This window comes from Chionomys nivalis, chromosome 23 (genome assembly GCF_950005125.1).
Source record: "Chionomys nivalis chromosome 23, mChiNiv1.1, whole genome shotgun sequence".
In the NCBI taxonomy this organism is placed as follows: Eukaryota; Metazoa; Chordata; class Mammalia; order Rodentia; family Cricetidae; genus Chionomys; species Chionomys nivalis.
The window spans coordinates 43,206,377-43,230,480 of NC_080108.1; the positions used below are offsets into that span (position 1 = coordinate 43,206,377).

The following is a 24,104-nucleotide window of genomic DNA, read 5'->3' on the forward strand; positions in this document are numbered from 1 at the left end:
TTGCAGGGGCCTGGAGTTAAGTTCCCAGCACCCACATCAGGCAGTTTGGAACTGTTTTAACTCCAGATCTAGGGTGATCCAATGCCTCTGGCCTCCAAGGACACCCACATTCAAATATACATATCCACACATAATTAAAAATCTTTTTAAAAATGTATCATTATTTTACAAATCTCTAAGAAAGAAAAATACCCAAGATCCCCTCTTGCAGTAAGAAACCCACAGGAGACATTTGAGGGCCTCACTTCCAGCACAAAAGAGCACTTCTAGGTCTACACACTGGACCCTCGCCAGCAGAGCACTCATCTCTACTTGGGGGTCGGCGGGAGGAAGAACGAGGGCTCCACTGAGAATGGAGCTGGGAGCAGGCAGACACACACACACACACAAACACACACACACACGAAGCAGCACTCACTGCCCAGGGCGCCAGCAGCTCCCCAGAGCAGCTCCGAGAGAAGGGGTGGAAGGAGCTTCCCCGGAGGAAGTGCACCTCGCTCTCACACAGCAAGCGCAACGACTCCGGTCCTGGGCATGTGCCCTTCCCTTTCTGCACCCCACCACAGGCCATGCCCCACAATCAAGCAGACCCCAGGTTACCACAAAGCACAGACCCCTGGAGCTCACTGTGGGTGACCTAGAAGCGCAAGAGCCCCACTTCTGTAAGGGTGACAGGAGGTGGCACACAACAGAGCAATGTAGAGAAGAGCAGACAGAGCCTAGAGCCAAACCTTTCCATTCACAGAGAAGCCAGTGAACACAAAGTTGACGTCCCCGCCCTTCGTGCTGATGTCGCTCACATCATCCACGTGCAGCTCCACACTGTATCCTGCCTTTCTCATAGACAGTTTCCCTAGATAGCAAACTAAAAAGTGAGGGAAAACACCTTTCTAAAGTACTCAAGTTGATAAGTAAGAAGGAAGCAGTTCAGCCAACAGTACTACTTCACAACCTCCAATGGAGCAATAACCTTGGTGCTGAGCAGCAACAGCAGCTGACGCTCTAAGATGTGCAGATACAGGTGCATTACTGACACTCTGAGATGTGCAGATACAGGTGCATTACTGACACTCTGAGATGTGCAGATACAGGTGCATTACTGACACTCAGATGTGCAGATACAGGTGCATTACTGACACTCTGAGATGTGCAGATACAGGTGCATTACTGACACTCTGAGATGTGCAGATACAGGTGCATTACTGACGCTCTGAGATGTGCAGACACAGGTGCATTACTGACACTCTGAGATGTGCAGATACAGGTGCATTACTGACTAAGATGTGCAGATACAGGTGCATTACTGACGCTCTGAGATGTGCAGATACAGGTGCATTACTGACGCTCTGAGATGTGCAGATACAGGTGCATTACTGACACTCAGATGTGCAGATACAGGTGCATTACTGACACTCTGAGATGTGCAGATACAGGTGCATTACTGACACTCAGATGTGCAGATACAGGTGCATTACTGACGCTTTAAGATGTGCAGATACAGGTGCATTACTGACTAAGATGTGCAGATACAGGTGCATGACTGACACTCTAAGATGTACAGATACAGGTGCATTACTGACACTCAGATGTGCAGATACAGGTGCATTACTGACACTCTGAGATGTGCAGATACAGGTGCATTACTGACACTCAGATGTGCAGATACAGGTGCATTACTGACGCTTTAAGATGTGCAGATACAGGTGCATTACTGACTAAGATGTGCAGATACAGGTGCATTACTGACGCTCTGAGATGTGCAGATACAGGTGCATTACTGACACTCTGAGATGTGCAGATACAGGTGCATTACTGACACTCAGATGTGCAGACACAGGTGCATTACTGACACTCTGAGATGTGCAGATACAGGTGCATTACTGACTAAGATGTGCAGATACAGGTGCATTACTGACGCTCTGAGATGTGCAGATACAGGTGCATTACTGACGCTCTGAGATGTGCAGATACAGGTGCATTACTGACGCTCTGAGATGTGCAGATACAGGTGCATTACTGACACTCAGATGTGCAGATACAGGTGCATTACTGACACTCTGAGATGTGCAGATACAGGTGCATTACTGACACTCAGATGTGCAGATACAGGTGCATTACTGACGCTTTAAGATGTGCAGATACAGGTGCATTACTGACTAAGATGTGCAGATACAGGTGCATGACTGACACTCTAAGATGTACAGATACAGGTGCATTACTGACGCTCTAAGATGTGCAGATACAGGTGTATTACTGACTAAGATGTGCAGATACAGGTGCATTACTGACTAAGATGTGCAGATACAGGTGCATTACTGACTAAGATGTGCAGATACAGGTGCATTACTGACGCTCTGAGATGTGCAGATACAGGTGCATTACTGACGCTCTGAGATGTACAGATACAGGTGCATTACTGACGCTCTAAGATGTGCAGATACAGGTGCATTACTGACTAAGATGTGCAGATACAGGTGCATTACTGACGCTCTGAGATGTGCAGATACAGGGCCTGACACTCTGAGATGTGCAGATACAGGTGCATTACTGACGCTCTGAGATGTGCAGATACAGGTGCATTACTGACACTCAGATGTACAGATACAGGTGCATGATTGATGCTCTGAGATGTACAGATACAGGTGCATTACTGACGCTCTGAGATGTACAGATACAGGTGCATTACTGACGCTCTGAGATGTACAGATACAGGTGCATTACTGACGCTCTGAGATGTGCAGATACAGGTGCATTACTGACTAAGATGTGCAGATACAGGTGCATGACTGACACTCTAAGATGTACAGATACAGGTGCATTACTGACGCTCTAAGATGTGCAGATACAGGTGCATTACTGACTAAGATGTGCAGATACAGGTGCATTACTGACACTCAGATGTACAGATACAGGTGCATTACTGACTCTCTGAGATGTGCAGATACAGGTGCGTTACTGACACTCAGATGTTCAGATACAGGTGCATTACTGACACTCTGAGATGTGCAGATACAGGTGCATTACTGACGCTCTGAGATGTGCAGATACAGGTGCATTATTTACACTCTGAGATGTGCACATACAGGTGCATTACTGACACTCAGATGTGCAGATACAGGTGCATGACTGATGCTCTGAGATGTGCAGATACAGGTGCATTAATGAGGCTGGTAGAAACCAACAAGAAAGCTTGCCGAATCCTGAATCAGAAGGGCCAGGCTGAGGACTGCTGAACTGTGGGAGTTTACAAAAACAGAGTTGGTCTAAGGAAGGTAAGTTCAGCCCCCTGAAGCCTCACCAGAGAAGTCATGTAGCAGGTGAAAGGGAGGAGTGGAAGGGGAGGAGAAACTGAAAGTGTACTATCGAGGAACAGAGCCTGTTGGAATTGTACATCAGAAGTGCTAGACACCAGGACGACTCATGTCACAGGATGTGAGCATTGCTTCTAAAGAGCTGGTCAGCAGACTTCAAACGTAGGTCTTAGGGAAAGGGCATTCATCTAACAGCTGACAAGATGAAATTTATTAGGTGCATGTTCTAGTCAGCTGCAGCTATCAACCTGGCACAGCCTGGAGTCAGCAGAGGACCTGCCTGGTCAGATTGGCCTGGCTGATAGTTGACGCGAGAGGCCCAGCCTACTGCAGAGAGCACAAAAGAGCTGTGGGTAGAAGCCTTGCACTTCCCCACTGTAGCCAAGTGTCAGTGTGTGCACCAGAGTCAGCTGCTGTACGCTGTGTCCACTGAAAATGCCTAGAAACAATGACAACACAGCAGCCAGGTCTGGCTGCGTGAGAAAGCTAGCTGAGTATGAGCTAGTGAGCAACACAGTGAGCGCCATCGCTCCATGGATTCTGCTCCAACTCAACACAGACTGGAACCCGGAGGTAAAAGTCAAATAAGCTCTCTCTCTTTTTTTAATCTCAAGCTACTTTTGGTAACAGTGTTTATCACAGCAACAAAAAGAAAACTAATATAGTGCAGCTTCTGTGTTACATTTTATTTGACAAAGATTTCAGAAAAAGATCTGAGATGATCCTATTTCTTATTTTCACAAGAGGGAAATGGTTGCCCCTGTGGAGGAAGCTGTAAAACAAGCCTTCCACAGACAGGGGCCCTCACAGCCTTCCCAGGGTTGGTTCACATACCTGGTATCTTCACCGTGCCATTGGTGGAAGTGTCATCTGTATAGGGATGGCTACTCTCTACCACTACAGGCTGGGAGGAAAGACGGCCACTCTGTGAATCTGTAGCCACATCTTCTAACTCAGTTACACAGAGCTCCAACAACATGTCTGCCATCTAGTAAAGAACCAAGAAATGAGTTGACACTGCCCCTGGGTCATGCACGCTCATCCTGCTCTCTGCTTTCTACAGGGACAGGGTGGCAGGGTGGAAGACTTGGAGTTCATACAGAGTTAAGGGGCTGGGAAAATGGCTCAATGGTATGTAAGCATGCAGACCTGAGATTAGATCCCTCGATTCCATGTACAAAGCCAAGTTATGGCAATGCACACCTGCATTTATTGTGCCTAGGAAGTAAAGACAGGCTGTCCTGTCTTTCTAGCCAATCACTGTGCTCTGGGACCAGTGACAGATGGCATCTCAAAAAAACAAAGTATAAGAGTAATGGATGAGGGTGGTGGTGGTGCATGCCTTTAATCCCAGGGAGGATGGGGCAAGTAGATCTCTGTGAGTTCAAGGTCAGCCTGGTCTCCAGGACAGGCATCAAATCTACAAAGAAACCTTGTCTCAAAAAAAAAAAAAAAAAAAAAGAGTAATGGATGAAGATACCTGACATTGACTTCAGGTTAAAACACACACACACATACATGCACACATCAGAGAAAAAAGCCATCAAACATGAAAAAATGATTCAAGACTTGAAAACCAAAATAGAGACAACAAAAAAAAATTCACAAACCAAGGAAATTCTGGATAAATAATCAGGAACCAAAAATGCAAGCATAAATAGCAGAATACAAGAGATGAAAGAATCCCAGTTGTTGAACATACAATAAAGGAAATAGATTTGTTGGTGAAAATATTAAACAAAAGCTTAACATAAAACATCCAAGAGATATGACACAACATGAAAGACCAAACCTAAGAATAATAGGGATAGAAGAACTCCAACTAAAAGGCACAGAAAATATATTCAACAAAATCATAGAAGAAAACTTTCCCAATCTAAAGAAGAATATCCCTAGGAAGGTACAAGAAGCTTACAGAACACCAAATAGATTGGGACAAAAAAACAAGTCCCCATGCTACATAATAATCAAAATACTTTTTGGGTCTGGGTTACCTCACTAAGGATCGTATTTTCTATTTCCATCCATTTGCATGCAAAATTCGAGAAGTCATTGTTTTTTACCGCAGAGTAGTACTCTAATGTGTATATATTCCACACTTTCTTCATCCATTCTTCCATTGAAGGGCATCTAGGTTGCTTCCAGGTTCTGGCTATTACAAATAATGCTGCTATGAACATAGTTGGACAAATGCTTTTGTCATATGATAGGGCATCTCTTGGGTATATTCCTAAGAGCGGTATTGCTGGGTCCAGGGGTAGGTTGATCCCAATTTTTCTGAGAAACCGCCACACTGATTTCCAAAGTGGTTGCACAAGTTTGCAGTCCCACCAGCAATGGATGAGGGTACCCCTTTCTCCACAACCTCTCCAGCAAAGGCTATCCTTGGTGTTTTTGATTTTAGCCATTCTGACAGGTGTAAGATGATATCTCAAAGTTGTTTTGATTTGCATTTCTCTGATCGCTAAGGAGACAGAATAAAGAAAGAATATTAAGAGCTGCGAAGGAAAAAGGCCAAGTAACATATAAAGGCAGACCTACTAGAATTACACCTGACTTCTCAAAGGAAACAACGAAAGCCAGAAGGTCCTGGTCAAGTCTTATGCAGACACTAAGAGACCAAGGATGCCAGCCCAGACTACTATACTCAGCAAAGCTTTCAATCACTACCAATGGAGAAAACAAGATATTCCATAACAGAACCAGATTTAACCAATACCTAGCCACAAATCCAGCACTACAGAAAATACTAGAGGGAAAACTCCAACACAAGGAAGTCAGCTACACCCACAAAAACACAGGCAATAAATGATCTCACAGTAATACACCCCAAAGAAGGAAAAAATATACACAATAACATCACCAACAACAAAAACTAAAATGACAGGAACTAGCAGTCACTGGTCATTAATATCCCTTAATATAAATGGACTCAACTCACCTATAATAAGACACAGGAACAGACTGGATAAGAAAACATAATCTATCCTTCGACTGCATACAAGAAATACACCTGAACCTCAAAGGTAGACATCACCTCAGAATAAAGGGTTGAAAAAAAAATTTCCAACAAGCTGGTGTAGCTATCCTAATATCTAACAAAATAGACTTTGATGTGGAATTCCCTTCTGTATGCTGTAAATATCATTGGTTAATAAAGGAACTGCTTTGGGCCTATAGCAGAGCTATAGGGGAACAAAGCTAGGTGGGAAAAACTAAATGGAATGCTGGGAGAAAGAAGGTAGAGTCAGAGAGAAGCCATGGAGCCACTGGAGACAGACACCGGAACTTTACCCATAAGCCACAGCCTCGTGGCAATACAGAGATCAATAGAAAAGGGTTAAATTAAGATGTAAGAGTTAGTCAATAAGAAGCTAGAGCTAATGGCCCAAGCAGTGATTTAATTAATACAGTTTCTATGTGATTATTTCGAGACTGAGCTGCCGGAAACTAACTAGCGACATCCTTCAACAAGACTTCAAACTAAAATCAATTAAAAGAGACAAAGAGAGATATTTCATATTTGTCAAAGGAAAAATCCATCAAGAGGAAATCTCAATACTGAACATCTATGCCCCAAATACAAGGGCATCCCCATATGTAAAAGAGACATTACTAAAGCTTAAATCACACATAAAGCCCCACACACTAATATTGGGAGACTTCAACATCCTACTTTTACCACTGGACAGGTCTGCCAGACAGAAACTTAACAGAGAAATAAGGGAACTAACAGATGGGCATAACAGACATTTATTGAACATTCCATACAAACATAAAAGAATATACCATGGAACCTTCTCAAAACTTGATCACATACTCAATAACAAAGCAAACCTCAACAGATATAAAAAAAAAATCTGAATAACCCCATGCATCTTATTGGATCAACATGGTTTAAAATTAGAATTCAACAGCAACACTAATTTCAGAAATCCCACAAACACATGGAAATTGAACAGTGTTCAGCTGAATCACCAATGGATCAAGGAAGAAATAAAGAAATTAAAGACTTTCTAATATTTAATGAAAATTACCACACAACATATCCAAACTTAAGGGAAATAATGAAAGCAGTGTTAAGAGTAAAGTTCACAGCACTAAACGCTTACATACAGAAGCTGGAAAAATTCCACACTAGTGAATTAACAGAACATTTGAAAACGTTAGAACAAAAAGAAGCAAACTCATCCAGGAGGACTAGATGGCAGGAAATAATCAAATTGAGAGCCGAAATAAACTATATAGTAACAAAGAAAACAATACATAGAATCAATGAGAGAAAGTTGGTTTTTCAAGAAAATCAACAAAATAGACAAACCTTCATCCAAACTAACCAAAGGTTTGAGAGAATAACCAAATTATCAAAATCAGAAATGAAACAGACTTAGAGGAAATCCAGAAAAATCATCATAAAGCCAGCCACATAGAAGAGAAAGTGGGAAGGACACTTGAACACATTGGCACAGGAGACCATGTCCTAAATATAACTCCAGCAGCACAGACACTGAAAGAAACAATAAATGGGACCTCCTGAAACTGAGAAACTTCTGTAAAGCAAAGGACACAGTCAACAAGACAAAGCGGCAGCCTACAGAATGGGAAAAAATCTTTACCAACTCCACATTGGACAGAGGGCTCATCTCCAAAATATATAAAAAACTCAAGAAACTTAACATCAAAAGAATATAAAAAAAATGGGGTACAGACCTAAACAGAGAACTCTCAACAGATGAACCTAAAATAGCTGAGATTCCATTCTATACCTGTAAGAATGGCAGATCAAAACAAAACAAAAAACTGATGACAACTTATGCTGGAGAGGATGTGGGGTAAAGGGAACACTCCTGCATTGCTGGCGGGAGTACAAACTTGTACAACCCCTTTGGAAATCAGTGTGGCAATTTCTCAGATAATTAGGAAACACTGTACCTCAAGACCCAGCAATACCACTTTTGGGAATATACAAAAATGATGCTCAATCATATCACAAGGACATGTGTTCAACTATGTTCATAGCAGCATTGTTTGTCATAGCCAGAATCTGAAAGCAATCTAGATGCTCCTCAACCTAAGAATGGATAATGAAAATAAAAATGTAGTACAATGGAGTTAAGAAAAATAATGAGATCTTCAAATTTTGCAGACAAATGGATGGATCTGGAAAAATACATATTGAGTGAGATAAGCCAGACCCAGAAAGACAAATAGAATATGTATTCACTCATAAGTGGCTTTTTGACATAAAGCAAAGAAAAACCAGCTTACAGGCCACAACCCCAGGAAAACTAGACAACAAGAGAACCCTAAGAGAGATATACATGAGTCTGCATAGGAAGGTGAAAAAGACAAGGTATCCTGACCAAATTGGGAGCACTGGGGTCATAGGGGAGGGTAAAAGGGGGAAGGGGAGGGAGGGAAGGACAGAGGGAAGTGGAAGAAAATGCGTAGCTCAATAAAAGCAATTTTAAAAAGTGAGAATTCCTGCAGGGCAAACAATATCAGTCTAATATCTAAAGAAAAACTAGTGGGGGGGCTGGAGAGATGGCTCAGAGGTTAAGAGCACTGACTGCTCTTCCAGAGGTCCTGAGTTCAATTCCCAGCAACCACATGGTGGCTCACAACCATCTGTAATGAGATCTGGTGCCCTCTTCTGGCCTTCAGGCATATACATAGACAAAACATTGTATACATAATAAATAAATTAAAAAAAAAAAAGAAAAACTAGTGGCAAACTGTAAAGCATACAGAAGGACTTACTTAGTAAGAATAAGGTACACAGGGCTACCAAGACCACTCAGGGTACTTGCCACCACACCTGATGACCTGAGTTCAATCCCTGGAACATATAATGGTGGAAGGAGAAAGAAACCAATTCCTAAACGTGTCCACACACACATAACTAACACAAGCTAAAAAATGAAATAAAAATAAAATAATGTGGATTTTGTTGTTCTTGTTGTTTTTCTGTGTAGCCCTGTCTGTCCTGGAACTAGCTCCTTAGACCAGGCTAGCCTCGAACTCACAAAGATCCACCTGCCTCTGCCTCCTGAGTGCTAGGATTAAAGGTATGTGCTACCACTGCCCAGCAATAACAATTTTGTTTTTTTAAAAAACAAGAGTTAGATGGCTCAGTGGTTAGAAGTACTTGCTGCTCTTCAAACAACCTAGGTTTGGTTACTGCCACCTACACAGTGACTTACAACCATCTGTAAATCCAATTCAAGGGGATCCTATCCCCTCTTCTGGCCTCCGCAGGTACCATGTGTGAATGTGGTATGCACAAATACTAATACACAATTTAAATGAACAAACAAACGAAGGAATGAACGAACAAATGAACAGGTAAATAAATAAACAAATGTTTAAAAACAGATATACACATTAGTTCTAGGCTGGATAGAAGATGTCACTGGGAGAACAGTGTCAGATGTTGTCGTAAAGGACTACTCCTCAACCTCGGTGACACCATGCGTGAAGATACTGGGTGCTGCAGAGAACACTGGCCCCAGGACTCACCTGTGGGTAGGCGGTGTCCATGCCCGACAGCACAGCCGAGAGCACGTCCCTGCCGCTGTCTCCAGCCCTGCTGCAGACTGACAGCTTGAGCAGGTCCACGACCACCCGGGTGTCATCAGCGATCAGCAGACTGGTGAACTCATCCAAAGACTGGGGCTCTGGACCTGATGTTTTACTTTGGCTTTCAACATCCTAAACCAATTGAAAATGAACAGTTAAAGAGAGAATGGAATATGGAGAGATGAAACTGACCAGCTGAGTCAGGACATGTCAGCAATGGGGAAGGGACATCAAAAACCAGATCAAGACATGATGACCCCAAAGTCTCCACTGAAAAGCAAGGAACTATTTTACAGAACTACAAGAGCATCCATCGAAGAATAATGCCTTCACTATAAAGAAACGCAGTTTGCTGCTGTGCCCACTTAGGCAGCACAGGTAGGTGACACAGCATGAGACTGGAAGGAGGCCACGGCACGTGCAACCTACGGCTACTCATCAGATTTTATAACTTTCTTCTAGATCTCCTCCTTAAGTCTTCCACAGAATCTTATTTAAAATTAATCCTGTGTGTATAACACATCATTCATACTATCAACTCCCCTTGGCTTCCTCAGAAAAGCCATTTTTTAAACATTTTTAGATAACATTTTTAAATGTTTTTACTATTTTTCTACATGAAGTGGAAGAAGCCCTGGGTGAATGTGTGCTGTTGTCATGGGTGCAGTCATTTCAAGGCCCTTAGCCTCACACACACTGGAAAATGAGAACACACCACGGATGGGGGTGGGGTTGGGGGAGAGACATTAGACTCAGATGGCAATGGCAAAGCCTTCCCTTCTGGCCCAAGCATGGATGCTGCAGTATGTGCAGAAAATGTCCACCATGGCTGTGGTTTGAAAGAAAATGGGCCCTCAAAGGGAATGGCACATAGGAGGTATGGCCGGCCTTGTTGGAGTAGATGTGGCCTTGGTGGAGGAAGTGTGTCACTGTGGAAGCAGGTTTTGAGGTCTCAATGCTCAAACCACTCTCAATGAGACAGACGCTTCCTGCTGCTTGTCAATCAAGGTGTAGGACTCTCAACTTCGGCACCAAGTCTGCACACTGCCACGTCCCCCACGATGACGATGGACTGTCCCTCTAGGAGATGTCCCTCTAGGAGGTACACGCTGTACTCAAGGTTTACCAGTCACAGAGCTCTCCCAGAGACTTCAGGGAGTGGCACTAGCGTGTGTCACCTGGAGAAACTACAGTTTATAGATGTATCTTTTAGTTAAACGCCTTAGTTTGGGTTTTTATTGCTGTGAAGAGACACCATGACCACAATAATTCTTAAAGCATACATTTAATCGAGGTGGCTTGCTTACAGTTTCAGAGGGTCCATCCATTCTCGACAGTAGATGTGCTGGAGCTGAGTGCTATATCTTGCAGGCAACAGGAAGGTAACTGCACTGAGGGAAGCTTGAGCAAAAGAGACCTCAAAGCCCACCCCCACAGTGACATACTTCCTCCAGCAAGGCCACACCTCCTAACAGTGCCACTTGCTTTGGAGCCATTTTCTTTGAAGTCTGTCAGTATTTCACAGGGAAGCAAGGGTAGGACAGCTGGCAAAGGAGAAGAGTGAGAATGGGAAGGAGTATCTCATAGAGGAACAGTCTGTGGCCTTAAAACAGCTTGGGAGGAAAAAGCTGTGACTGATAAACCTTGAAGTACAGCATGTTCTAGCTTTAAATATGACTCCTGAACTTTTGAGTACGATTAAGGTAATTTTATATTTCAAGTCAAAGAAGATCTCCTGACCTCTTTGGTTTTGGTCATGGTTTCTGCAATGATGCTGGCAGCTCCTGGGTCATCTGTCACTGGGATAAATGGCCGAGATGAGGCCGAGGGAGCAGATGGTGTCACCGCAGAGGGGGTCACAGCATCCTCAGAGGAGACAATCTAATTGGAGAGGAACAAGGAAAACACCTGTCGCTTTCTGGGATGACCCTGCACTTATACCACATTCCCAGCTATCACCCTAGTGAGCCAAAGCAGCCCTAGAAACAGCAGGCGAGCAGGCGCACAAACCACTCTGCCCCAGCTCACGCGTCTCTAAGGAGTCTTTTCCCAAACAAACTAACGGTTTTCAACTTTCTGATTCCTAACATTTCACAATTCTATTTAGTGACTTTTTAACAGCATACATCGATTTTCATTTTAACACTAAGAAATTCTTTAAATAGAATAATTTTACCAAGTCAAACTCAAACCAAATTGCAGACACAAAACTTAAGTGACAGAATGAGGAGAATTCCTTCCCCTTCAAATTCAACACAGCCTGAAGCTGCCCCTTTACCCCTCTCTTTTCTTGCCATAGATTTGGACTCAGTCTGTCCTCAAGATCAGCAGCCAGCATGCCTTCCTCTATGTTCATGGGGCTGGCCATTGCCGATGCATCAGAAGCAGGTGCTGAGGAGGAGAAGGAGGGGCATTCCACTGGGGCGAGCATGCCGGCTGGCAACAGGGCTCCAACCACCGCATCTCTGTCAGGACAGAAGGCCAGGACTGTGGTAAGCCACCCTGTCATCTGGGTAGCACAAGAAGCAGCAGGAAGGGTCAAGTGCTCACTAACACTATGTCCTCATTTTTACAGACTATGTATAAATGAGTTTTTAAAAACTACTGTGCATTTTTAGCCCACAGTTCTAGGGTAAGATGTATATCCCAATCTTATTTATAGGTCTAAGACACATAGCAACATTTCAGTCCACAACTGTGATTTTATATGACTATATCAACTAGAAAGGTCCCAGTGAATTTAATTTACATGTATATAAGAAAGTTCTTACAACATTAATATAATGCATTTTTCAGAATGTAACCTCATTGTTATATTAAACAACACATGGTTGTATTTTAGCAGACACAAGTAACAACAAGGGATGCCCAACCTGTGGGTCATGATCCCTTTTGGGGTCTGAACAATCCTTTCACAGGGATTACATATCATATATCCTCCATCTCTGTTATTTATGTTATAATTCATAACAGCAGAAAAATTACAGTTATGAAGTAGCAAGGAAATAATTTTCTGGTTGGGGTCACCACAACATGAGGAACTTTATCAAAGGGTCACTGCATTAGGAAGCTGAGAACCACTGGTAAAACCAGAGCAGAGTAAGCCTCTAGCTCAGTCTAGGAAAACCTGCTGAGCTGCTGCTGAAGCTTAGGAATAGACGGTTGATGTTAATGAAAACTAGATATGGTGAGAGCAGATTCACTGTCCCCTGACGACTGCTTGGGCTCCGCTCCTAGGTCTGTAAGCACGACTCTCAGACCCCAGCCAGGAAACACACCCTGTGGTTGAGCACTGCTGCCCAGGCTTCACTGCTGGGAGCTGGTGGGACAGGGTCTAGGGGAGTCCTGGGGTCAGGAGAGCATGTCACTGAGGGGACTGGAACATGGCTTACTTCTTTCTCAACTTTTGACCATGAGGTGGGCAGGTTTTGCTCTGCTTCTGGCTCCCATTATGACATGTTTACCAGAGGCCCAAACCTGGGGCTAGCCACTATGGACCAAATAAAATCTCCCTCTTTCTAAGCTGAGTGTCTCTGGTGTTTTCTTAAATGTTGGGAAGCTGACTGCAACAGGCTCTAACAAGAGCAGGAAAGGAGTATGTTAGGACAGTGAGAACCACCTTATCACGTGGATGAAAGGAGCACTTTTTTTTTTTTTTTTTTTTTTTTTTTTTTTGAGATAGGGTTTCTCTGTAGCCCTTGCTGTCCTAGAAATCACTCTGTAGACCAGGCTGGCCTTCCGAATGCTGGGATTAAAGGCGTATACCACACTGCCCAGCAAGAATAATCCTTTTAAACAAGACCTTAAATTAGCATCAATTCATTCTTCCTCTTACCTAATACAGATATAGAATTATCAAAAAAAAAGAAAACATCTTCAAGCCTGATGTTCTGATTCACATTTCAATAATGAGCTGGGTTTTGTCTGTAAGGCACCAAGAACCCATCAATCATCAGCATGGGTGTGTGACTCGTAACTGTACAACTAGTAGGGCTGACGACTAATAACAACATTTTCATAACCATCTGCTCAATCGCAATACTACAAACTATAAAGTTCACAGTGAGGCAGGATTTATAAACCAACACACAGCCTACCTGGCATACATGATCTGCAGTGCGGTAAGAATGTGTGATAAGGCCTGCTGCTTAGCCAGGTTTCCTTCCAGCGACAGGAGGATCTTGGCAAGAGAAGGGCGATTGGGCTTACAGTTATTTGCACCATTTATCTTATTGCTGGCAGAAGAAGAATCAGCATCTGAAGGCACACCTAAGAAGGGGAAACAAAAACCAAAGCTGTTTTTAAGATCACAGATTGCTCGTTCTCTATGTGGTTTGACCACTTAGGCTTTCTTGAAAACAAACCACAGTCTGCATTTTGCTTTTTGTGCAGCAGTACCTGCAGACATCAGTCAGACTGGCAGACCCTATGATTCACAACCCTCCTTCCTCGCATGGATAGGGAGGGGCAACCATTACCAAATGATGGCTGCTGGAAAAGAAGTCAGTTTTCTTCAGAGAAGATTGCCCTGAGAGGGGACCCATGCTCTAGCAGACCAAGCACATACAGGCAACACTAAATTAACTCAGTAAGTACTGAGGGAGGGGGGTGATGGGGGGACAGAAGAGAAATTGGAGGGGACAGAATGGGGTCCTGGATTTAATCTAAACATTATAGACATGCATGAATTTTTTTTTTTTATTTTGTTGGTTTGGTTTTTGTTTGTTTGCTTTTAGACAGGGTCTCAGCACATAGCTCTGGCTGTCCTAAAACTCACTACACAAAGTTCACATCAAGGCAGGATTTACAAACTAATACACAAGAGGCTGACCTCTAACTCACAGAGATTCACCTGCCTCTCTCTCCCTCTCGAGTGCTCTGGAATAAAACGCTACAACGAAAAACAAGTTGTGGAGGAAAGGGTTCATTTTGCTTATACTTCCACATCACAGACCATCACTGAAGAAAGTCAGGGTAGGAATTCAAGGCAAGAACATGAAAGCAGGAACTGATGCAGAGCCCATGATGGAACACTGCTCGATGGCTTGTTCTTCATGGCTTTTTCAGACTTTTTTTTTTTTTTTTTGGTTTTTCGAGACAGGGTTTCTCTGTAGCTTTGGAGCCTGTCCTGGAACTCCCTTTGTAGACCAGGCTGGCCTCGAACTCCCAGAGATCCGCCTGCCTCTGCCTCCCGAGTGCTGGGATTAAAGGCGTGCGCCACCACCACCCGGCTTTTAGACTATTTCTTATACACTCTAGGACCACCTGCCCAGGTTGACACCACCCACAGTGAGCTGCACCCACTTACGTCAATCATTAATCAAGGGAATATTCTACACTCTTGTCTACATGTGATCTGAAGGATGTAATTTTCTCAAGAGTCCTCTTCACAAATAACACTACCTTGTGTCAAACTGATAAAACTGACCAACACAGTCATAAAATGCTGTGTTTTACTATAGTACATAAAAGCTGTAGTAAAAGTTCCTGAAAATTTCTTATGAAAGAGAATGAAAAGAACTACTCTTGTAAAATAATGTAACTACATTATACCCACAACAGTGCAAGGTAAAATGCACTGGTGTATGGTACGTAGCCAAAAATTACAGGGCAGGCAGAATGCAATATAACACAATACATAAATCACAAGAAGAAGTATAAATCAGCCAATGAAATCAACCGGAAGTTGACAGAGAGATTATAACTAGTAAAGAAAACACTTATCTAGTCCAAAAAGCAGACAGAAACATGACAATATGAGAACAGCCAACATCTGGGGAAGGAAACCTCCGGGTAAGGCGGTGACGAGAAACTGCCCGTATGACTAGGTCAAGGAGAAGTTAGGACAGGAACAGAGATGGAGCGAGGGAGGGAGAAGGAGAGAGAACATGGCCAAGCTTTGGAAAGTCACAAAGGCAGTGTGACAGGACACCAAAAGTGCAGACAAAACAACAGGTGATGCCACAGGAAGCAGACAAGGCCAGAGACTCCAGCCACAGAGCTCCTGGCCGAGCGGGAGGTGAGCCAGGCAGCCCTGGACATAGTGAGCTGACATCCTGATCAGAGGACAGGCCCACGCCCACAGAAGAACTGGACAGGCGTCAGCAGTGGACAGGAATCCCATGTTGTCACTCCATATAACTTAGGAGGTTGTTAGCTAGGTGCCATTTTGAGAGGAAATCTTCTGCTTAACACAGAACTACTCTGGGAGTCTGAAAACAGAGAAGACCTAGTTAGGAAGCCCAACATTCCACAGTCCCGGGATGAGAGACAGCCCTCTCAGGATGAGAAGCATTAAATATGCATTTTGTGTAGCAGACGGGGCACTGCAGGAAGCCATGTTCTCTTTCATGTGGATCTTAGCCTTCAATCTGTAGATAAATAATAATTTGTGATACTAAGTAAGAGGGTGAACCCAAGGAAAAACATATAGTTATCCTCCTGGCTATGGGAAGTAGACAAGAATGCCGGGCAAAAAATTGGAATCTTGGGGGTGGGGTGGGATGTGGGTAAGGGGAGATGGGGAGAGAAAAGTGTGAAGGAGAGGATGGGGGGAACTTGGGGAAACGGGATGATTGGGGATAAAGGAAGGTTGGATAGGGGAGCAGGGAAGCACATATCTTAGTTAAGGGAGACACCTAAGGGTTGGCAAGAGACTTGAACCTGGAGTGGCTACCAGGTGCCCAGGGCAATGTCCCCAGTTAGTTCCTTGGGCAGCTGAGGATAGGGAACCTGAAATGACCCTATCCTATAGCCATACTGATGAATATCTTGCATATCGCCATAGAACCTTCATCTAACGATGGATGGAGATAGAGACAGACGCACACTGGAGCACCAGACTGAGCTCCCAAGGTCCTAATGAGGAGCAGAGGGAGGGAGAACATGAGCAAGGAAGTCAGGACCATGAGGGGTGCACCCTACCAATGAGACAGTGGGGCTGATCTATTGGGAGCTCACCAAGGCCAGTTGGACTGTGACTGATAAAGCATGGGATAAAACCGGACTCTCTGAACATGGCGGACAATGAGAGCTGACGAGAGGCCAAGGACAATGGCACAGGGTTTTGATCCTACTTCAAGTTCTGGCTTTGTGGGAGCCTAGACAGTTTGGATGTTCACCTTCCTAGACCTGGATGGAGGGGGGAGGGCCTTGGACTTTCCACAGGGCAATGAACCCTGACTGCTCTTGGGACTGGAGAGGGAGGAGAAGAGGAGTGGGGGAAGAGGGAGAGGGGCAGGAGGAGGGGGAGGAAAATGGGAGGCGGGGAGGAGGCAGAAATTTTTTTTTCAATAAAAAATAAAAAAAAAAAAAGAAGGAGGAGTCATAAGTGGAGTGGGGGTGGGACAGTTGAAGAGGGGAGTGAAGTGATGTAAACACTGTAGCCATGTAAATAAGTTAATAAACAGTCCTTTGGGACTTAGTAGCTTAGTAGCTGTGTGTGGCTGCCTGCAGAAGACCTGTCCAAGATCAATACTGGGTCAATATTCTGCCATGGAGTGGAAAAGGGCTCAAGAGCCCCCGTTCCTAAGGGAGGATCTATCGACAGCTGGAGAAGGAGTCAATGTTCCTCTTATAGCCCCACACCCAGAAGTTACGTAGACATAGCACACACTGGAGTCTGTGGATTATTAAACTTTTAAAAAAAGAAGGTAAGAATGGGAGGAGACAGGGAAAGGGCAATTCTGGAAGGAGTTAAGGGGACGAACTGAGGGTGAAGAGGAACAGAGAACACAGTAGGAAATGATAGGGGAAAATCGGATTATTCATCTATTGCTAACAAGAACACAAAAGAGTCCAGTTATTATGAAAACAATCTGACAGTTTCTCATGGCATGCACTTGGAAAGACATTCTTGGGCATTATACCAAAGAATCAAACCTTGCTTCCACTCACAAAAAAAAAAAAAAAAAAAAAAAACATTAATTTGTAACAACCAAAAATCACAAAGAACTTAAATGTCCTTCAATGACTGAATAAAGCACGAAACAGTATTCAGGAACAAAAAGGCGTCCACTCTTGACACAAACAGCCATCAAGAAGACAAAACAATGCGCAGGAAGATCTGCACAAGTAAGACAGGACAGAAGCTGCACATTCAAGAGATGCGAGGGCCAGCCTGCAGGCCAGCAGAGCACAACCTTTGTCAGCAGGACCACACGCACCTAGGCGGCCATGCAGTCTACAGGAGAACATTACCTAAGTAGGAAGCACCCAGCGGGTCTCTTGCCATCTGGAAGAGGACAGGTTCGTGGACAGAGGGCGTGGCTACGTCCACTGTCGTCCAGGCTACACTATGTGAGGACCCACAAGCCACTCGAGTGATCTTCTGGCCCTCCAGGCCCTGCACCAGGGTGGGCTTTCTGTTAACTGTGGTTGTGCCATTGCCCTGTTGGCCATGGTCATTGTCCCCCCAAGCACACACCTGTTAAAGGGGAAAAAAATTATATTTTTCAACTTTACATTATTTCTAAAAACACTTGAAAATGCATAAAACATGTCATGGTCCTTGAAAGAATTGCACTCTTAAAGATAAAATGTATTTAACAATATAACAAAAGAGCATGCGTACATTCAGTTCGGAGGGAAAAAAGTCAACCATGAAAATGCTTAACAACTATAAATGCTATTTAATATTATTCTAATTAATTCGTCCTTCTTTGGGTGGAAGACAGAGGATGTACTGCTTTGGCTAAGTACAGTAAATCCACTATACTATAAAGGGTAACGAAAAAGAAAAATACCATGCTCATTTTTCAAGTAATTTGCTCTTAGGTTTTACAGTTATAAAGCATAATTCACTTTGAACTAAACAATGTTAATTTTGTTTTCATAAACCAAGTTTAAAATATGGCTCCATGGGCTAGTCATGGCATACTCTTCTTAAAACAACAAAATCAATAATATCTACGAAATCCTGTATTTCCAAAGTAAAGTACGTGTAGCCTCTATCATGTAAGTCCAGCCTCTCTGACGTAGATATAGCCTCTATCATGTAAATACAGCCTATGTTGCATAGGTATAGCCTATATCATGTAAGTACAGCCTCTATTATGTAGCTATAGCCTCTATTGTGTAAGTACAGTCTCTATTATGTAGGTACAGCCTCTATCACGTAACTACAGTCTCTCTTATGTAGGTGTAGCCTATCATATAAGCATAGCATCTATTATGTATCTATAGCCTCTATCATATAAGTACAGTCTCTATTATGTAGGTGTAGTCTCTATTATGTAAGCACAGTCTTTATCATGTAGCTACAGTCTCTATCATATAAGTACAGCCTCTATTATGTAGGTGTAGCCTCAAACATGTAAGTACAGCCTCTCTTATGTAGCTATTGCCTCTATCATAAGTACAGTCTCTATTATGTAGGTATAGCCTCTATCATCTATGTACAGCCTCAGCCTCTCTTATATAGGTATAGCTTCTATCAAACATCAGGTTCCCCCCGCCAAAGTAAAAGCTGCTAATACCTTAGGGGTGGGAGTATTTTCAATAATTTTTATATTCTAGCATGGACTTCACAATGTAAAGGATGGTTTGCCAAGACCCCCCCCCAACCTGTGCTAACACTTAAGCAATACACCAGTAAACAAGATGAACTCTGCTCCACCTTAACAGCTCTCCAATATTAGGTTGGCGCAAAACAGATTACAGTTTTGAAGCATGAATTTTAAATTACTGTAAACAGGTTCAAAACAAGTATTTATTAATCAAAATGGAAACCATTACAGCCAAGAGACACATTTTTGCAAATGAAACGAGTAAGAAAATCACTAAAACTTGGTTTTGTCTAGTATCATTTCAATAGTATAAAATAAATGACAAGTATAAGTCATCATATATATATACACACATATACATATATGTATATGTGTATGGAGAGAATGAGAGAGAAAGAGAGAGAGAGAGAGAGAGAGAGAGAGAGAGAGAGAAAGAGAGAGAGAGAGAGAGGTAAAATGATGCATGATAGGGATCGTTGAGATGGCTCAGCATTAAGTCCTTGTGGAGAAGACTGACAACCTGAGCTCAATCTCCAATCCTCACATGGTGAGAGAACCAACTCTAGAAAGTCGCCCTCTGACTTATACATGTGTGCACACAGACAGACAGACAGACAGACATAAACACCCACAGATAAAATGATTATAAAAAAGTAAGAATTATGTACAATAAACATAATAAACTTATTTAGAATATATTTCAGTATCAAATGGCAAATTTCAACACAAAAACCGTGATTATTTTTGCACTAACCTAATATTAAACTCACCTAAGCATTTCAGGAGTCTAAGGGATATTTGTTGTTTTTATTTTCTTGGTGTGGCATGCTGAAAATGTGACCCAGGCTGGCCCACGAGAACTCACTATGTAACGTAGGCTGGCCTGCAACTAGCTATTCTCCGGCTCCAGACTTCCGAAGGCTGGGTGTCAGCGCGTCCTCCAGTCTGGACAAGACAAGCACTAAACCCGCCGAGCACTGCTAGAGCCCTTACCACAGGTCACTGAGCCTCACCTGTCCCGAGTCTGTGACCGCCAGGCAGTGCAGGGCTCCGACCGCCACATGCACGATCTTCTTCCCTCTCAGTCCCTCCACCACTTGCGGCTTCCGCACGTGCACATCTGAGCCGTGGCCCAGTCTGGAGTAGTCCCCTTTCCCCCTGAGGACAAAGCAGCAGTTCCGGATCACTACATGGTTACAGTCTGGCAATGCTACAGGAACACTTTCACGACCACACCTTCTAGAGTGGAGTGATAACATCACACAGAATATATACCACATCCAAATCAGCGCAGACTAACTTGGCGGGGAAGACCTCTCGTGCTGTCATGTGTCACATAAGAACTCAGTTACTATGGATTATAAAGAGACGGAATAGAGCACACCGCCAACCCCCCTCCCAAGCGCTATCTGGAATGTCTTTTCAAGTTGCTAATTGCCTGACATGACATAAGGAAGTTAGAAGTCTGTTTCGTTGTCTTATTTCATGTAGCTTCCAGTATAATGTAATTCACAATTTTTTTAAAGCTATATAAACCTCACACAAACTGGGTGAAATTGTCTATAGATTTATTTACAAAATGAACTGTAAGATATTCCTTTTTCATAATTTTATCAGTAATCTCAATTCAACATAGATTTTTTTTTTCACAAAAAGATGCCAAATGAGTAAGAAAGTAAGTTTTACAAGCAGCCGAGGCTGGGCACAGGGCAAAGCCAGGGCTCTCCAAACAGTCTGCCTTTGGCAATGACACTGAGGAAGCTTACATACCATGTCCACACCACTCCTAACTTGGTGAGTGCCAAGGAAAACTGAGCTCCGCACTCAATCTGGCACACACCCTGGCCATTTAGTCTCTCGATGTTCTGGAGTATGTTACAGCCTTCACTTCCCCCTCGGCCCAATTTTCCAAAATCACCATCACCCCATGAAAACACCAAACCTAGGTTTAAAAAGCAAACACCTCAGGTAAATTCTTAGTATTTACATCCCTACCCAGAGGACACTCAGCATCTCAACCAGCTCCTACCTTCATCAGTAAGAGCAAGTGTCTGTGCATCTCGGCTTCCACACGCAACCTGGATTACTCTGTGACCAAGAAAGACTTTCACCTACTCGATTGCAAACGTAAAAACAGAATGAAGCATGGGAACTGGGAAAGCAATGGGAATTTTTCCACAGACTGAAAGTCAGTATATTGTTCGTGTCTTTAAAAACCCAGACTTGAGGCTTATCTTCACTTGAAAAAACAAAGTGAAAAAGCTTTTATAAGCAATGAAAATGTGTATAATCACCATTTGGGGCTTCAGCTGTGTGGTATTATCACCGTGTCCCAAGCGGCCATACTCGCCCAGGCCCCAGGTGTACAGCTCCCCGATGGACGTCAGGGCTGCACTGTGAGAACTGCCCCAGGCTATGTCCCTGATGCGCTTGGTTTTCAGGGCCTTGATCCGCCTTGGCTTGTCACAGTTCCTAGGGCAAGAGAAAAGTACACTTTTTACCAAGCTGATGGAGGTGGGTCTTGTATCTTATCTGTTGCTTTCATTGGTTAACTAATAAAGAAAACTGCCTTAGCTCATTTGATAGGCCAAACCTTAGGTGGGTGGAGTAAACAGAAGAGAATGCTGGGAGAAAGAAGCCGAGTAAGGAGTCGCCATGATTCTCCCACTCCAGATAGACGCAGGTTAAGATCTTTCCTGGTAAGCCAGCTCGTGGGGCTGCACAGAATATTAGAAATGGGTTAGATCAATATGTAAGAGCTAGTCAATAAGAGGCTGGAGCTAATGGGCCAGGCAGTGTTTAAAAGAATACAGTTTCCGTGTAATTATTTCGGGGCATAAGCTAGCCAATGCGGGCGGCTGGGTGCCTAGGAACCAGCCCCGCCGCTCTTATTACAACACCAAGCTGTTTTTCAGAGACGGCCCATCTATGATCAACAAAAAATATACGTCACCCTAATTGTCAAACCTTAAAAAAGAGAGTGGATCAAACTACAGTGTATCCATCTACGGTTTTAATATTAATATTTATATCAATAAATAACTTCTATCAATAATTTTCTGTAAACAACTGTGAAAATACCCTATTATTACTAGCTAACAGTTTCTTAGGAATGAGCAAGATTGAGGAAGAGTCTTACATTCTACTGAAGTATCCAAGTTTCCCATCATCACCTTCGCCCCACGAGAACACTTTCCCATCCACTGTAAGGCTGTAGCGTGCCGGCCACCTGCAACATACACAGGGGAAGGTTGTCAACACGTAATGTCTAAAGAGTTCACCGTGTGCTACCTACTCTGCCTGGCATATGGCGGCACGTGCTCGATGTGTATGTGTTAGCTAAATGAATAACAGAACCATCACCACAGTTATCACAGAAAGCTTTCTGGGTGACATATATGTAAAATAAATGAACTTTTATTCCCCGACACTCTCCCATCCCAGCGCTCTGCCTCACGTTACAGGCGTGAGCTCTGGCTGCATAGTCAGGGAGGGATCTACAAACTACTGAGCTCCAAGGCAGAGCAGACGGGGCTCCCGGCAGCAGGGACTCAGCAACAGACAACTCCATATACTATCAGGGGCAACAACAAGTCCAGCTCTAGAGAAGGGCTGCACAGGCTAGAGTATTACAGCCACCTTCCCACAGCAACAGGCCAGAAGGGCCAGTGCTCTTCACAGGCAGATGCCTTACAGATGGGCTCAGACCCTACCAGGAGCTTAACAGGGGAGAAGAGTAAGTCCTTGTTTCGCACATAGGTCCTCTGGAATCCTAACCAGTACAAGTGTGAATTGAGTTTAGTATCCAGAGTTGGCTCCATCCCTCGGGACCTGGCACGGTGTTCAGAACATTTCAGTAATGCCAAAGCGGAAGCTGAGGGGCAGCAGTGAACTTGCTTGAAAACCACTTTTCTCACACTGAGAATTCATTGATGCTCTGGGAAATTTCATGGGAGCCACTGAGTTTTCATAGTAAGATACCCTATTTAAGTGACAGAACTTTACAGTTTCATAGCTAAAAAGTGCAGGGCCTGACAGACACAAGCGCTCCAGGACTGAGCACAAATCCTCTGAGAGGTACAACACACACCTGAAATGCCAACAATGATGGCTTCCAAAAAGCTTTATTAAGTACTAATAACTAATCTTAGATTGAGTCACATCATCTACCTCTTTCTTCAGACTAGTTAACTAAAACTTAAAAAAGAACACAAGGATACTTCAGAGAGTTCCTGAAGGGCTTGAAACACTTGCAAAGCAAGAGGCACATCAGGCCCCTGTGCACTGGTGCTGGGCTCGTACCTGAGTGGACCGCTACCTTTTTGACCACGTAGCTGCTGAGGGCTGTGATCTGCCGAGGAATAGGGACCGTCCCGCTGGACATAGCCAGCCCCAGCCGGCCGTTTGTGGCTTCTCCACAGGAGTACACCTTCCCTTCCACAGTCACTGCAAGGAGCAGTCAGAAGTCTCAGCTCTCACAACATAAAGGCCACACTGTTTAATGTGTGTTCAACATAATTTACCAATACTAAAATCATCATAACTGCAAACAAACTCTTAGATCCACCAGCCACCTGAACCACATTCAGAGCAGACAGAGTCTCAGAGAATGAAGGAACCTTGATCTGGAAGGATTTTTTAAAGCAAAGGAAGAAAAAGAGAATGTTTATACTTTTTCACCCCTAAGTGATCTTAACAGATGATATAC

At 43.6% G+C, this 24,104-nt stretch overlaps 1 protein-coding gene across 1 annotated transcript in view; it reads right to left on the reverse strand.

Annotated features, from left to right (window-relative positions):
* Positions 1-24,104, reverse strand: part of LOC130865093 (E3 ubiquitin-protein ligase HERC2-like) — a 136,155-nt gene that overhangs the window by 21,146 nt on the left and 90,905 nt on the right. Inside the window, 16 exon segments of the mRNA XM_057755970.1 lie at positions 732-865; positions 4,146-4,299; positions 9,831-10,022; positions 11,631-11,771; positions 12,169-12,355; positions 13,988-14,159; positions 18,090-18,315; positions 20,410-20,554; positions 21,167-21,338; positions 21,426-21,507; positions 21,691-21,868; positions 22,536-22,608; positions 22,611-22,625; positions 23,699-23,842; position 23,890; positions 23,941-24,021. Coding sequence (XP_057611953.1) covers positions 732-865; positions 4,146-4,299; positions 9,831-10,022; positions 11,631-11,771; positions 12,169-12,355; positions 13,988-14,159; positions 18,090-18,315; positions 20,410-20,554; positions 21,167-21,338; positions 21,426-21,507; positions 21,691-21,868; positions 22,536-22,608; positions 22,611-22,625; positions 23,699-23,842; position 23,890; positions 23,941-24,021 — 2,097 coding nt within the window.